This window comes from Cephus cinctus, unplaced genomic scaffold (genome assembly GCF_000341935.2).
Source record: "Cephus cinctus unplaced genomic scaffold, Ccin1 Ccin1_scaffold0153, whole genome shotgun sequence".
NCBI lineage: Eukaryota > Metazoa > Arthropoda > Insecta > Hymenoptera > Cephidae > Cephus > Cephus cinctus.
The window spans coordinates 254809-270581 of NW_014332881.1; the positions used below are offsets into that span (position 1 = coordinate 254809).

The window sequence follows — 15773 nt, forward strand, 5'->3', positions numbered from 1 at the left end:
ATACTATCAACCCTTATCTACCAACCCTTGAAGAAAACTTCGAAGCTTATACGGTCCCCTTTCTTCCATTCTACTTTGAAAGAAGAAGAAAAAGAAAGGTACCCATTCTCTTTGATGGATCCTACTGTGCCAAGTCGGGATCGTTATGGGTAACTTTTTCTCTGATTTTTTTTTTCTTTTTTTTTTTCAGGACTCAGACGACAAATACGGATCTTAACATGTCAATTTCTTCCTACCGATTGCACCGCACTTGGGGTTCAACTGCTGCGCCAGGGTTGGAATCCCGAATTAGCATGTGTTTGAGAAAGGATACCTTTTTCGTCTGAATGCCAACGATCTGCTCTTTCAAGAAATGATTGACAGGACTCGGAGGAAATGTGAACGCGTGCATGTCGGTAACGATGTAAATAATCAATTAACGGACGTATTAAATTCTTACCCTGTCCAGGGGCAGGTGACGCGGCGTGACTCCAGCCTCCCTTATACGAACTGCTGGCATCTGTGACATAGATAAATATATACGGTGAGTAACGTGATTCTGTGATAGGCGTATAAATACTTAGAGATTTATTAGATCAAGTCCATTAACCCAGAGATACAATCTATTAGCTTGTTAAACCTGCCAGTATATGATAATTCAGCACGTGTACCGTAATGGTAAGAATAATCGTGATAATCCCAACGAAAATCGACACACGTGCTGTAATCGTGTAAAAAAATCTTATACGGTATTAGTTTTTTAGGCGATTTAAAAATCCTTGATTTTACTTTCTTTTTAATAAAAAAAAAATCTTGTGTCTTTGTTCTGCCGAGACTTTCCTCGTGGAAGCTGAGTTCTCTTTTAGCGCCTGGGGTCTCTTTGCAGACAGATATATTTTCATTTGGCAGTTATTGGCGCGAGCTCTCACGTACGTATGTATGAACTTATGTAGGAGTTGGCTAGGGGTCGCCCTTGTGTACATACGAACGCCACGCAGCGATACGTCGTCTTCTAGGCAAACATCCACTAGGTATGTAGTAGCCGGCGTCGATCCTTATACTGTACACCCCATATGCTTGATCGCTATAGAGTCCATTAATAAAGCCTCGAATTTCACGTTTCCGTAATGCACAGAGGGTGGACCCGGGATAGTCTCTGATCTCGGGAAGGAGTTTTCGAAAACTATGGGAAAAATCATCCCTTCGATATGTGAGGGTTGTAGACCCATACACCAATTCGAGGGTTGTATCGGTTTAGGTGAATATTCGAAAATTTCTAACGGGTGTTATATGCGTTGGAATTTTATTTGCAGGGAACGACGGTTGGGGTTGGCCTTTTTTTTTATGAATTGTGTAAAATAATTTCTTTTTCTTTCTGGCATCTAACTGACTTCCGGGTGGTTAAGGAATAGAATTTTTGAAAACTGAATACCCCACGATCAATGTAGAAGCATGAGTCGCGCAGTGTTAGGTGAAACGTGAAGTAGAATTTTTGGTTATCGTACTAGAGACAAAATTTGATAAGAAGATACAGGCGGCAGTCCATCCTATGTAACAGTCGGACGCTTAGAACGTCCAAAATACATATTCTCGTATTAAACAAGCAGAATAATTGTAATCAATGAATTTGTAAGATTTCCCAAAAAAATCGTAATAAGATTTTCACATGAAAATTCGAAAAAACTACATAAGATGGTTGTTCATAGAAAAATATTCTTGTTCGAAGGGCGCGTTGACACGATTACAAAAAAGTATTAATCCATTTAAAAAAATGCACGGAACGGACTAAATATTTTTGAAAAACAACAAAACCATTGAATAACACAACAACAACAATCGCATCGTACCAAATTGCATTCACGCACTCACAATAGATAAATCAAACCGTATAGAAGCGCAGAGAATACAAAAACACGAGGCGTGAGTAAAATAAAAAAAAATTATTTGTCAAATATTGATAAATCCAAAAGAAAAATCTTGTATGACAAAAAAAAGATACAAAGCGTCAGCACCAAATTAGCCAAGGTGCACTCCGAGGAAGTAGCCCCTAAGAAAACATCCGACTGCCGCCAATTGATCCAAGATACACGGATTACACAGTATCTAAATCTAATCAGAGATCGATGATTATTTTGAACGTTCTAAACGTACCGGCGAAGAGCATGGAGAGATTAGTAAAGGCCGTAGTACGTGGTAGCTCGGCAGCGGTGGTCCCGCCGCTGCTCTTGAGGTCCAGCATCGCGAAAGAGCGACGGCCGGAAGACACGGTGTCACCTCCTCTCTTATCGTCCTCACTAATTAATTAATACCACGACGAAACGACTCATCACCACTTCATTAATCTAAATGCTTGCGGGACTGTGGTAGGACGATCATCGTGGCTTCCCGCTCTGAATGATACTGGAAACGGGTTTGCGTTCTCCAGTGCGTCGGCGAGGAAGTCCGTACCGCCCCCCATCGAGGAATCCGTCGCATCGATAAACCTCTACTCGGGGGCGGCGCGATTCCTAGAGGGTGGAGGCGCACCCTGGCCTATCCCAGGAAGCCGAGGGAACCAAGTAGACGCGCGCGCATTACCCTCTACTCGAGCTACCGCTAACGAGCTTCTAAGCACACCTACCTCTCTGCCCCATACGTAACGCTGGTAACAGCCATAGGTGTTGCACTAGCATTTTATACGGAAAAGCACCCAGAGAGTATCTGCCCCTCATAGAGAAAAGTAGGAAGTAGGAGTTTCTACCTACGAGTATCGTTGCTACTCGCTATATAACCGCCTAACACACGCTTAGCCACTTACAAGCTGCTCCAGCTGGACTGACCTCGGATCATCCTGAGTTTTCTCAATCAATGACCTTTGCACTCATAGGATCCAGATGCGTGAGTTGAATCAACGTTTCATTAGTACCTGAGGAGCTTGAGGAGTTTTGCTGGTTGATCTTCTTTCATTCGAGTATAGATTCAACCCGGATCGAATTAAGGTTGTGTTTACCCTGGTCAAGTGCAGTCTATCCGGTCGTACCTAACCCATACGGCTTCGCTTTGATTACCTTCGAGAGTTTTGATATCGTTAGGTAACCCACTGAACAATACTTCAATACTTTCTTCTTGGAAATAGTTCTGGGTCTGCTCGAGGAACGGTTAGCTCATCCGGTTTCTTGTCTGTTTCCAGGGGATGCTTCGTTTCCAAAAGTTTATCCTGCACGAGAGAGCCAGAGTACTTTGGATACTCGATTTCAAGTAAATACTCTACGGCATATCCAGGAGAAATAACAGTCGAGAAACTTCTCCTAACGAAATCCTTCAAGTCCTGGACCCGTGCCAGGGTTATTCTCCTGGTATGATTTTACCAAACAGGAAACATCCGCCATCCTCGTGTACAACGTAAGTACATAGAATCAGTATATGCCGATTAAACAAAGATTAGTTCGGTCAATCGATTATTCAGCTTTGCATAAAATTCTCATTAACCTAAAAAAAAAAGGTCAAAATTATTCCAGGGAATAAGTAATCTTCAAAGACGTAAAATCAGCAAGACCAAATAGCAATAATCATCCAAAAAGTCGTTCCGAAGAAAATCCAAGGACTGACAAGCAGAACGACAAATCCAATCAGTCGGAATCCAAAAAAACAAAGGGGAAATCGACGAATGCATTTTGTCGTTAGTTCAAAATGGACCCAATAATTATTATTTCCAATGAAAAATTTTACCACCAGATACGAGTCCTAGGGTGACTCAGTCTACTGGCTCCTGTCTGAAAGTAAGGCTGAAAGTGGCTGGCGTCGTAACGACCACCCCCCCTGTGTAGTAAATGGCCGACAATACTATTTACTATTTACTACCGTGATTCACGTGACCAAGGTAAGAATACGTGAACGTCGGTTAACGTTAACCAACGAATAAAAATTGTCCGTTAACCTTTCCCCGTACTACCATAGGGCACGCGTGTCCAGGGTGATACACACGTTCTATGCATAGGTCCCACTGTCCGTGGAATAGCAGCCCGGCAGCCCTATCAGAGAAAAGAGAGAGACCAAGATAGAAAGAGAGAGAGAGAGAGAGAGAGAGAGAGACAGAGGAAAGCACGCGTACGCCACGCGACCGCGGACGCCCGGCGGCGCATTTAACGCGCGATCGCTCTCGAGTGTCCGCGTGTAACGTTGGGGGTGCGCCTTTTTTCCAGGGGAAACGATAGCTACCCTTCGCGAGCTTATCCCCAACTTCTGAGGTCCCCTCAGTTGGTTACATCCAAGTCCTGGCGCCGTGGTATTCAGTTGATCTTGTACTTGGTCCCTGTAAGAATTTAAGGGTTGTCGTGGGCATTACTTAATATACATATATGTTACTGATTTCGTTACCGAGGTCGAAGGTCATCACGAGGTATAGCGTATGGAAGCTTCAGGCTCGGTTCAGAGATTGGTCTTGTATCCAAAGTGGGAGTAACAACACGTCACGATTCACTGGCATTATCTTGAGATATGGTTACGGTATTACGCCGGCACTCCGGCCGAGTAGGCGAGTCGGAGTACGAGGGTTGAGTATCATTGTATCGCATGAAACATGACAGGGTGGCTATTGTACGCGAGACGCATAGCTCGTTGTGTTATAGGGCAAGGGAATAGAACGCGAAGGGAGAACGGAGAGAACGAGCCAGCTAGTCAGCCCAGTCACCCGGCCACCCAGCCACCCAACCCATAACACGATAAGGACCGTGCCACTTTGTTACGTTTGGGGGTCGCTTAAGTACGCGATGATACATATCTCCCTACCAGATAATTCTTCGTATTCAATTTGTACAATATGCTTGATCCAGTATGATAGACCCACGCCCTGACGACGTTCTAGAATTTGGTATAGTATTTCGATTACAATGCTTCGATAAGCCAGCCCCAGTGCGATTTGAATCCGAAAAGTGTTTATCTTTGTTACCGAGGAAAAAGAAGTTCAATGAATTCTCGCTAGATGGCATTCGGTAAATTTTACTTGTGGTTTTCTTTTTATTCAAATTTTTCCTCCCTCTGGTGTAAGATCCGTGTTCAAGTGTCGCGTATCGAAAATATTTCGAAATTCTGTCGTCGCTTTTACACGATGCGGATTGGTCGTTACTTTCGTCATTGGATGGATGTGAATTTGCCGTTTTGTGTGCAAGTTTATGACGTGCAGTCCATTCGACGGATTATAATTGCTTTAGGAACGCAGAGATAGAAAATATTTTGTTAAATTTTTATGGGACGATAGTTCGTTACGCTGGCAATAGGTGTCGATGTTATAAATATTGAGATGGTCGTGCTGTTGGGGGAATTGATCAAAATTCGATTTACTTTTAAGTGTGTAAGGTGTTGGTAGTAATTTATTGATAATTTACTCACGTTTGCTTGTATGACTGCTAAATGTATGTGAGTGTCGAGTGTCGTTCAAGTCACGAACTTTCTTCCTTGCCCGTGTGCATTAAATATATGCGCCATTAGGATCATTGCACTGAAGTAACAGTGACCAAGGCCGCGAATAGAGTACGAAACTTTACAATAGTTGTGCAGGTCACCGTGAAAATTGTCTACTTGGTAAGGAGATTAGGTCAAACTAACTTAAGAAACAGAACCGAACTGCTATATATTGTGTTTCAAATCTCGTTCACGTGCGAGTCCGGTAAACGATCGCAGCGCCGTACGTAATTGTGGACAAATTGTGTATTACTTCTAGTTATCGAAAAGTGTCTAGAATACGACAATTCCGAGAACGGTGAGGCGGCATTGCGGCAGTGAAAGCCAATTTCAGACATGCCAAGAAATTCTGCCTCGTAGCGTAATGGCTTGCGTGACCTTTAATTCCGTCATTAAAACGCAAGAAAACCTCTGACTTTTCCACAGTACAAGATTAACCTTGTCAAGGTATCTTAGAAGGTTTTTGAGGTTAAGTCATTACCAGAAAATCCTTATCTACTACAGATTGGATAAGTATACTTTTTTCTTGTAACGTCAAAATGTTTTTTTTCCTTTTCTACAGTCGACAACAAATAAGGGCTGCACCAGGAAAATTCTGCGGTCTCTTTAAATGGCGTCTCTTACGAATAACTCTTTGCATAAACGCTTTAAAGCAAACATTTGGAAACACGTTCCCGTGGCATGTTTGATGAACTGCACGTGGCAGTGACATAGAGCATAGCTGGATATTACGCAGATGCTGATTTCAATTGGCTGGTACAAGGGTGAACTGTGTAAATACATAAAGAGTTCTTATAACCTTTACAATTTTTATCATACGTCAATTTGTAGAAAAAACCATTGAAAAATTGTCTTTCACGATCCGACGGGAAGTCTGGGCGACACTCAGTCTGTGCAGAGTAAAAATTTTACATGATATATAACAAAATGAGTTAAGGTGACCCATTGTAGCTGACGATAAAGGGAAGAAAAATTGTGTGGTTACAAATGATTATCAAGGGATGCTCGTAGGAACAATAAACTTATATACAGGGTGTCCCAAAATTACCTGACCAACGGGATATGGCGGTGTTCGGGAGGCACCACTGATCACGAAAATGACCTTCCTCTTGTCCGGAAGGTCATAGTTTTTAAATGGGAGCAGGTCAAAGTTGACCAATCAGAGCGAGGCGTCAAGAGAAACGCAGGCACCTACGAACTATGAGTTTTCTTCCCTCGCTTTTGTTTCTCAGTGGCTTCGGGCAGGATGACGTCAGCCGAAGACATGCCTATTGGAAACAAGAAACAAGCTACCGAGAAACAAAAGCGAGGGAAGAAAACTCATAGTTCGTAGGTGCCTGCGTTTTTCTTGACGCCTCCCTCTGATTGGTCAACTTTGACCTGCTCCCATTTAAAAACTATTACCTTCCGGACAAAAGGAAGGTCATTTTCGTGATCAGTGGTGCCTCCCGAACACCGCCATATCCCGTTGGTCAGGTAATTTTGGGACACCCTGTATATAAGTTTATTGTTCCTACGAGCATCCCTTGATAATCATTTGTAACCACACAATTTTTCTTCCCTTTATCGTCAGCTACAATGGGTCACCTTAACTCATTATTTTTGTTCTACCCTAGAAACCAACGATAATTCCACGGACGAGTCTGCGACTCTCCGAGTCGGAAGTGACGACGAATCTTTAGGATTCAGGACTCGAACGGAGTAGATTTGTGGAGGAGCGGAAGGAGTGGGTAGCAAGAGAGGGTAGCTGGGGTACCGAAAGCCATTAATTACGTTACGGAAGAACGCAGTCGTTGCCTCAAACAAAGCTTGGTTGCGCATCCCCCAAAACTTCATAATGCGTACTTCGTGTACGCTTCATATAGCGAGCCTAATTACTGTAGATTTGCATATATCCGCATTCAGCCGAGCATGAACAGTTAAAAATTAAGAACAGACTATAATAAAGAACAAGCGACTAGCAAAGAAAAAAAGGGAGAAATAAAATTATTTAATTTTCTAGTGTCTTCGACCTGGACAGGGGGTCCTCTATCGTGAAACGGAAACCCCAAGAAAGCGTCCGAAGTCGGATTTCTGATGGAGAATATGTCAGGAGCGAAAGATGCGAAGAGACCAGGGGGTTGAATCGAGTGCCAAAGGGTGTAGAGATATGGCGTGAGATTTTGACGGAAACGCAACCGGATTCGGCTTAAAAAATAATTATCGGGTTGCCGGTGTACTTGGGGAAGGGTGGATCGGGGGTTGACGTCATATACAGTGAAGTGTTATCAGTGTATAGGATAACTGCGAATGGGGAGAGAGTATGAAGGGAGATAGACTAATAGTGTGATGAGAGGTACTGAGAGAGAGAGAGAGAGTGAGCTGTACATACTGAAATACAAGGGATGAAAAGAGAGAGAAGTATAGAGTACACAGACACAACCAATGAGAGACAGAGTACGATACAGTCTGTACGAAAGCGAGAGGACGATCTAGAGGTGGAGAGAGCAAGAGAGAGAGAGAGAGAGAGAGAGAGAGAGAGAGAGAGAGAGAGAGAGAGAGGGAGAGAGAGAATGAACGCAGAGTGAAGTAGAGGCATCCGCGCGCTCATTTCCGTTTTGGGGGCCGTTGAGCGGGATGAGAAGGGGTGCTAACTCGCGAGATATTAATTCTGTGTTAGCGCTAGGAGGGTGCTGGGGTGAAAACTACGTGCAGGGGTAGAACGGACCGAGAGAGGGAGGGCGTTACAAATCAGAGATTAGCCATAGTTAACTCGACTTGCGCAGTCAAACAGTTAATCAATAAACGATTATTTACATCATACACCAAACACAGCGTTTGGAAACTGACTAATATTTAATGGTAGAAAACAGCATAGTAATGACTATAGTATATATTAGAGCCGTATTTCTGGATGATTATTACACGAAGAGTCTAATAGCTGCCTATTGACACTATAACCAGTTGACATTGACCGTTAAGCTTGTACTAGGAGAATTCCTTGAGGGAAAAGCAAAAGAATATCTTATACGGGGTACCCTAAGACACTGCGACGTCCAACAGCTTCACGTGGATGCACTTTGTCAGGTCGAAGGACAGCCACGCAACGGCACTCAAAGATCCTGGTGAGTTACACGTGGAAATTACGACTTTGTGAAATTCTAATGACAGATAGTGGACATGGGTCATTTGCGCAGGAGCTTTTGCTATTGCGTGTCATAAGATACTTAGATACTGGATTGGATTTTTACTCGAACTGGAACTTCGTTTGAAATGGCCGTCTAACCTTCAAACCATTGTACGACGGTGGTTTGCTATTTTCAGAAAATTTGTCCAGGTCGACGATGATTCACTGCTACGTTTTTCCACGTTCTCTGCTACGGCAGAGGTCAGCCACGATAATGCTCGTATGAATTTCAATATAGATTACGACCGTGTGCACAGCCGAAGGACGGAGTCAGGCTAACCGTCGGGTGCAAAAAGGTTTAAATGCATGGTAAGAAAGCGGCAAACGGGTAACCTAGTCGTTTTGCCAATGAGGAAGGGAAAATTGTGGTCGGTCGTTGGGTCGCGTGGCGTCGGTAGCTGGTGGTAGCGAAGAAGGTGCTCGTCGAAGGTGATGGTGGTGGTAACAAACGAGGATGGCGGTAGCTGGATGACTGGCGGCGGAAGCGTCGTCATGGCGACACATCGATCAGCCGCCGCCACGCGAATCGAGTCGAGCCGGGGCCACAATACACACTACTGCACCACATTGCAAAAGAGGCGGCATACCTAGTGCTACTCCTTCGACTAGTACCGATCCCCCAGGAGTACTGGCCGACGGATTCCACTGTTAAGTTCGCGATAACTTCGCTGAACCTCAAGTCTAATACACGCCGGACGATCTTTTACATGCTACCAATAGGAATCGCTGTTCAATGAATATCAACGAGGAAGCAGGAAGTCCCAGAAGAGCAGATGATCCCGAGGAAGTTCTTAGTGTATGTACGTAGTGTATGTAACCCATGTGGGTTAACGTGCTTGGTAGGATATTTTTATAGGGGTATCGGTATAACGGAATGGGCCAGGATCGCGAAGTGGAAGTGCTGGAGGATGGCACAAAGCACAGAGGCAAGTCGTCGGGACGAGATGAGGAAGTTCCCCGAGTTCCTGGTTTGCTCGAGCCAATTGCTGCTATTACCCCTTTTCAGAGCGCGCCCTTCTTTTCTATCTACGAGGGTGGCGGATCGTCAAACTGGTCTCTTGGTTCTTGGCCGATGACGCGGGGATCAAAGACTGGACCAGGTTGCGAGGAGGCTGAATCTACCGAGCGAATTCTCCAAGTACATTCTCCGAGGGAGGAGGAGTGAGACGAAGAGAGAACGAATTGAGTAGTACAGAGAGAAATGGAGTAGCAAGAGAGAAAGAAGCAGAGAGAAGGAGAGTGTCGGGACGACGATCGATCCTTGGAGAAGTCGTCGACGAACCCATCCCGCTCACCCTGAGCCTTCCAGTCCTCGGCTTGGGCTGAATACCACTGATTGTCCTCTACTCTCTCTCTCTCTCTCTCTCTCTCTCTCTCTCTCTCTCTCTCTCTCTCTTTCTCTCTCTTACCCTGACAGAGCCAGTAATCTTCCATCTCTCTCTCTCTCTCTCTCTCTCTCGTGGTCTCCCTTGGCCTCAACGCCGCCACTCCGGCCTCCGACACTCTGCTCTATACTCCACCCCCTACCCTACCTTACCCTGGCTCTCCTATCCTGCTACCACCCCCCGCCCTTTCCACGCTACTCCTACCCACTCCACGATAATGATGGCAATCAGCCCCTCAGAAAGGATTTCAGGAAATTCTCTCGCCTTTTTGTCGGCAGCCGGGGCGGCAGCGGACGCCACAAACACCGGTCGTCGTCGTGCGCCTCCAGAGCATCCAAGTCTTTTCAATGACAGCCGTCCGCCCCGCGACCCCACCGGGCATCACCCGGTAAATATGCACTCACGATTACGGATCACGTCGCCACGATCTATCGCCGGTTTCATCCTACACTACGTACGTCTGCTCCACCTAACAACGTCGTCCTTCGACAATTTTACAAAGCTAAGTTCTCAGTCAAGTTCCTGACCCTTTGACAAGTGGACGATCACCGCTCGAGTACGAGCACCGGATCAGCTCTTGGATGAAAATTACCAAAAAAGGGTCTCCGATACTCCAAATAAAAATACAAAAATCCAAATACTCAAAATCATCCCTTAACACTCTTCCCTGAGGATAACAATTAAATTCCTCCGAACAAGCCTCTTCGGTAATGCCATCCTGAGTGACGTATCCTCAGGCACAAGTGCAAGCTCAGCATGCAGAGCCACTTGCGGAGGAAACGAAGGAAATGGAAAGAAGGAAGTAATTCGCGCTGTTAGCCGTTAAGCCACAGGGTGGAATCTGTCATCTCTGGTAACCGTGTCAGCCGAACGGGTCTCCGGGGGGTGGTTCGTAAAACCAGGAACAAAGACCCAGTCGCAGTTGCCCCGGTATACATCGGCGTTCTGAATAAATATTTCGCGTTCTGAATAAATATTTCGCACACTGGAGGAAGGTGGAAATTTCATCTAAAAAAAGATAATAAACAGATAACTGTCAGACTTACGCAACAACCCTTAATGCTTTGACCGAATCGTAGAAACGGACTCCGTCAGTCCATGTACGAGACGTCGATCAGTGTCAGTAACGAAGGATGAAGATTCATGGGTATCAGGCTTAAGTTAACTTTAGGGATGGAATGGGAAACGCGTGGGCGTGTATGGGGGATGATCTGTTGCTCACGGTGCGGTGCACGCCGACAATATTGACTGAGAGCCAAGAAAACGCCAAGGGGATTTTCTCTTCCACCCTTCGGATGCTTATTCGCTCACTCCCTCGTCACTCCTTCATTGACGCAACATTAAGCACACGCGATAACGCACGATCAACCGGCTAATGACTTTCTCTCTCAACAGGCCTTTTCTGTCTGTCCCTCAACCACTCCATATGTCCCTTTCTCTCTCACTCGCTACACTATTACGATACGATGGCCAATCGCCGATAGCGACGTCGGAGAACTCGAATCTCCTATGCTGCAGTACGCTGAAGCAATTCTTGCTATGTCATTCTGCATGTTTTACATGCGAGCTGCGACAGCTTGGTGAGGAGCGTCGCGACGCTTCCGAAAGCCTTCACTTCCGATAGCGTCTTTTGGTACTTCACGTAATTGTACTCGGATGCTTATAAATTTTTATTAATCGTTTAAGGTCAATTTTTTTTGTAGCTATTTCTTACGTGGAATATGTAGACATTTGGATGAACAGAGTCAAAGTTGAGGGTAATTTTTTATATTGGGAAATTAAGCAGACTTACGTGTATATTTAATTATAGTATTTCTGGTTTTTTTTTAATATTATTTTTTATCCTCGATAACTCTGCATATAAGGTGCTTATGACATCTACTGAATTTCCCTGAAGTACGAGGTTTCGGCGATGGCAGTGCCATCTAGCAGAGGGTGGTTGAAACTGTTTAAGGGCTGCACGTCGAGCTCGCATTTCGATATTGATTAGCACCAAGCGTCCCTCTGGAGATTTAACCCTCGAGACTGAATAGTTGACGGTCTTATCACTTTCTTCCTAACCGATAAACGTTAATTCGAAAATCTTATCGTACCAGAAAACTTTTGCTAAATTACCCTCGCAAGTGGGTCGATACTGGACCGGAATAAATGTTTGATCAATTGTTTGAAATAGAATTGATATAAAAAATATTTTAATTGAAATCAAGGAAAAAGTTCAGTGATATCATTCCTTAATCTTTAAACGGTGAAATAAATTTTTTCTATCAAAGGGTATAAAGCTCCGTAATACATTTTGATAAAAATCACTATCAGTAGGTCACAACGCTAAAGTCACCACTAAGCTACGGTACCGCGATATGCCACAATAAGATATGCATTCACAACCCTCTTTGAATTAGCAAGGCAGAACCTTTACGTAAAATCTAATCGAATAACCATTGACCTCGTCCCGTCAACCTGATCCCCTAATCACAGACCAATCCACCCTTTTAATCCGACCAGTGGACAACCCCTACCACCAAGTACCCCGAAATGAGCAATCTTCAGAAATTCGAAGAAATATCCTCCGTACGCCAAGATAAGAGTAACGAAATTGTGGTACAAAAATTTTTCAAAAAAAAAAAAAAAAAATAGATACCACGTCCCTCTAAAATATAAATCGCGTAAGCGTTCTGCGACACCTTCCACGTGATTACTACTAATTCTCCTTCGACAGGGGTTCGAAGTCGGTACCGCGTGGGAGAGCTCTATCGTGGCATTACGTATTCCGCCGAGTCACGTACTTTTAGAGGGACTCTAGTTAAGGATATAACGAGGTTATTTAGTGACGTTAGGTAGGTAGGGGCTGTAGTATAGGTGGCGCGAGGATGAATAATGATCCCTGGATACAGTGTGGGAGCTTGGTTGGATGTCGCTCGAAAGGGAAGCATAGTGGAGAAAGAGGTCTCAGGATGGGCGGGAGAGTTGCGCAAAGGGTGACGCGGGAGGAGATCAGCAGAAGATAAGATTGAAAAGTGTGTCCTTTTTTCTAACAACCCATGGATGCTTTCACTAGGTTCGAACTTGGTTCGAACTCAATTCGATCCGACGTTGGAAGACGCTTCGTGGATCGTGCAATAATTGCTTAGGAGGGATGATCCTGCGATGGCTGATGGGAGGTCGTAGATGGGAACTGGGCATGGGTATGGGGAGGGTTCCATGGTACATAAGGGGAAGGCAGCACGCGCCGGAACCGGAACTGAGAGTCGTGTGTCGCTGCCGTTCCCGAGCGGAACTATCATGATTAGTCACGGGGCTTGCAATGAGCTGTGCGCGAGCGTAGGAAAGCTCAGTCCAGAAAGTATCAGGGGGATGATGGTTGTAGAAGTAGCTGCTACGTATCTAGATACCTAGTGAACGAACCAGCCAAGCCTGCCTTGAGGGGCGCATTCAATCACCGCTTTGCTCATGGCGCTCAGCATGGTGGCGACATGGGTCGGTGAGTCCGGGTTCGCCCCTGCTGACTCCTTTGGTCTTGTTGCGTGAACCTTTGCGATTCTCAACCCCTGGTCACACTTTTAGACACTACTGGATATCCTTGGGTACCTTATGGACTCAAGTGTCGGAAAGAAACGTCACGAAGTCCTAGCTGAGAGTCTTAACGAGCATATCCAGAAAGGCGTCCCCCAAGGATAATTTTTAGGGGTTGAAACATTTCTTTTGCCATCTTTGGATTGGGACTGTGGTGGGATTCTGCAATGAAAAAAGATTCAGTATTTCTGCATACCCCGTAGAGACGGATACGACCGTTCGTTTCTGAGACGGGACCTGGGGTACGACGTGGCTGTGAGGGAGCTTGGCTTTTACTGGTGGAGCCGGTAGCGGCGGAAGTGAAGGGGCGCGCGAAGCCTACCGGACGAAGGGTCGGTATTATGGGTTCGTGGGGGGTAGTTTTGATAGTAGAATGAGGAAGGGATCATCGGGGTGCAAGGATGCAGAGTGCAAGGGGGGCTCGGATCCCGTAACCCCCGGGTTAACCGATACCGGCAATTATCAACGCGTCGCGGCTGTGTTCAATCCTATGACCATAGTCACCCTTCATTCTTGGATCAGAAGGGCGAGCCCTGGACCATATATCAATATAGTCGTTTATCTCGTGACATTCATCGCTCCATATAATTAGGCATTGAACTTTAACAAAAATCGTGCATTAAGCCCTATAGCAATTACGAGAGAAAAACTTCAGTTGGCTGGGAAAGGACACATAAAAATATCTCACCATCTAATAAAAATATATAAATATTAAAATCTTATGTTCCATCGAATTTGGGTAATTTTTTTTCCAATGAAATACGATACGATAACACGAACAGGGTAATGATAACAGGACGGCGCTTGGACATGTATGTCACCTTTGCCCTGTCAAACATCAATTACTAATGCAAACAGACACCCCATACAGAGAGTAACCATGTCATTGTACAGTGATCTTGAATATGTCACATGTAGGTTGATAGGTATATATATGTACAAATATATAGGCTACGTTTTGATAGACATTACGTGCATGACAGTAAGACTTACGGTCTTTGTTTATCAACGGAAATTTTTAGGTGACGTATTATGTTATGTCAGGTTATAATTGCCACTACGGTTTCTGATACTGTAGATACTGTTATTTCGTGACTGCAATTTGCATTGCTGAATTAACTAAAGGAAAAAAGAAGTGGCAGAGCAGAAATATCTAGTTTAGTGAAAGGACTGATTGACTGAAAAAATACCATAATCGGGTTTAAAATATGCGGATTAAATTTTGTCAGATTTAGTTGATTTTGAAAACACGCCTGTGTAACTTGGTTGCTTATACATAAAATTGTAATTTTCTATGACAGATATGCACTGTGACTGTATTTGTTAAGAACGCAGTAATCATGCTCTTTTTTTTTGAAGCGCGCGTGTCAGTCTAGTAATAAATAAATAAAAATATAGCTGGCTGTCATTCGGTAACCTTAATATTATGCAATCGCGTTTTACGAGGAGAAAACTTTTCTCATTGGTTCAAGTTACTGTAATAAAAAGTTAATATTGTCGTTTTTGAGTTCATAAATCTTTTTTACCCATTGCACAAGGGTGTATTTAATTTTTTTTTAGAAAAATCAATAGCAAGAATAAAATTTTTAATTATCAATATCTCGTTAGGTAGTAATCAAGTATCGTATACATATTTCGACAGTGTTGCCATTCTCGAGATATTATTTAAAAGTTTTCGAAAACCTCAGTGTGAGTTCGAGGTAAAAAGTTACAGGCCCCTGTCTAACTTGAAACGATCCAACTTAAAATCTAAGTAGCTATGCATCCTCCCTCGTGTAGATAGGGGTAGATAGGGACACCTCCTGTCCGCCGGAACCCCACGAATACCAGTCCCAGCCACCGGCTGCAGGGATGCTGAAGGCAGCATCCGGGATCCCGAGGGTAGTTCGTGGGGCGGTCGGTTGTCATGGATACGCGCTGAGCTAACCCCTAACCACTCCTCCCTCATCATCCACATTTCGCAGCTCCGCCGCCATCATCGACCCACCATCTTGCCATAACCGTGCCCGCAAAAATGTTCAAACTAAACCTTAGCAATTTACCCGGTCCACCGGTAACTAGAGTTCACAGTTTCCGTTTAAGGTCTACGTCATTAAATCAGCATGAAAATGACATCTGCAACGCCCGAGCTATTAAAACCAAATTCAATTAGAATTTTCGAAAAATTCCTAATTTCCTAAATAGATAAACTCAAATATTTTCAACTCTACAAAGCCATACGTTCCATACCGAAT

General features: G+C 44.4%; 2 protein-coding genes across 7 annotated transcripts in view; one reads left to right on the top strand and one right to left on the bottom strand.

Annotated features, from left to right (window-relative positions):
• LOC107263410 (transcriptional regulator ERG homolog) overlaps positions 1-15773 on the bottom strand; it is a 31749-nt gene that overhangs the window by 10439 nt on the left and 5537 nt on the right. For 4 of the 6 annotated variants that reach the window (XM_015730593.2, XM_025080774.1, XM_015730595.2 and 1 more), the window contains one exon: positions 440-499. The exons of the other annotated variants lie outside the window; for them this stretch is intronic. In XM_015730593.2, the coding sequence (XP_015586079.1) occupies positions 440-499 (60 nt within the window). The remainder of the gene's footprint in view (positions 1-439; positions 500-15773) is intronic. 6 annotated transcript variants of the gene reach the window in all.
• Positions 8904-10906, top strand: LOC112493759. Its single transcript, XM_025080785.1, has 3 exons — positions 8904-9722; positions 10248-10357; positions 10472-10906. The coding sequence occupies exons 1-3, from the start codon at positions 9459-9461 to the stop codon at positions 10473-10475; spliced, it is 378 nt and encodes a 125-aa protein (XP_024936553.1). The 5' UTR covers positions 8904-9458; the 3' UTR covers positions 10476-10906.

Coding starts and splice junctions, on each gene's coding strand:
- LOC112493759 (XM_025080785.1), top strand. CDS start 9,459: ATGGGCCAGGATCGCGAAGTGGAAGTGCTGGAGGATGGCACAAAGCAC. Junction 9,723..10,247: donor CTACCGAGCGAATTCTCCAA/GTACATTCTCCG, acceptor TTTTGTCGGCAG/CCGGGGCGGCAGCGGACGCC.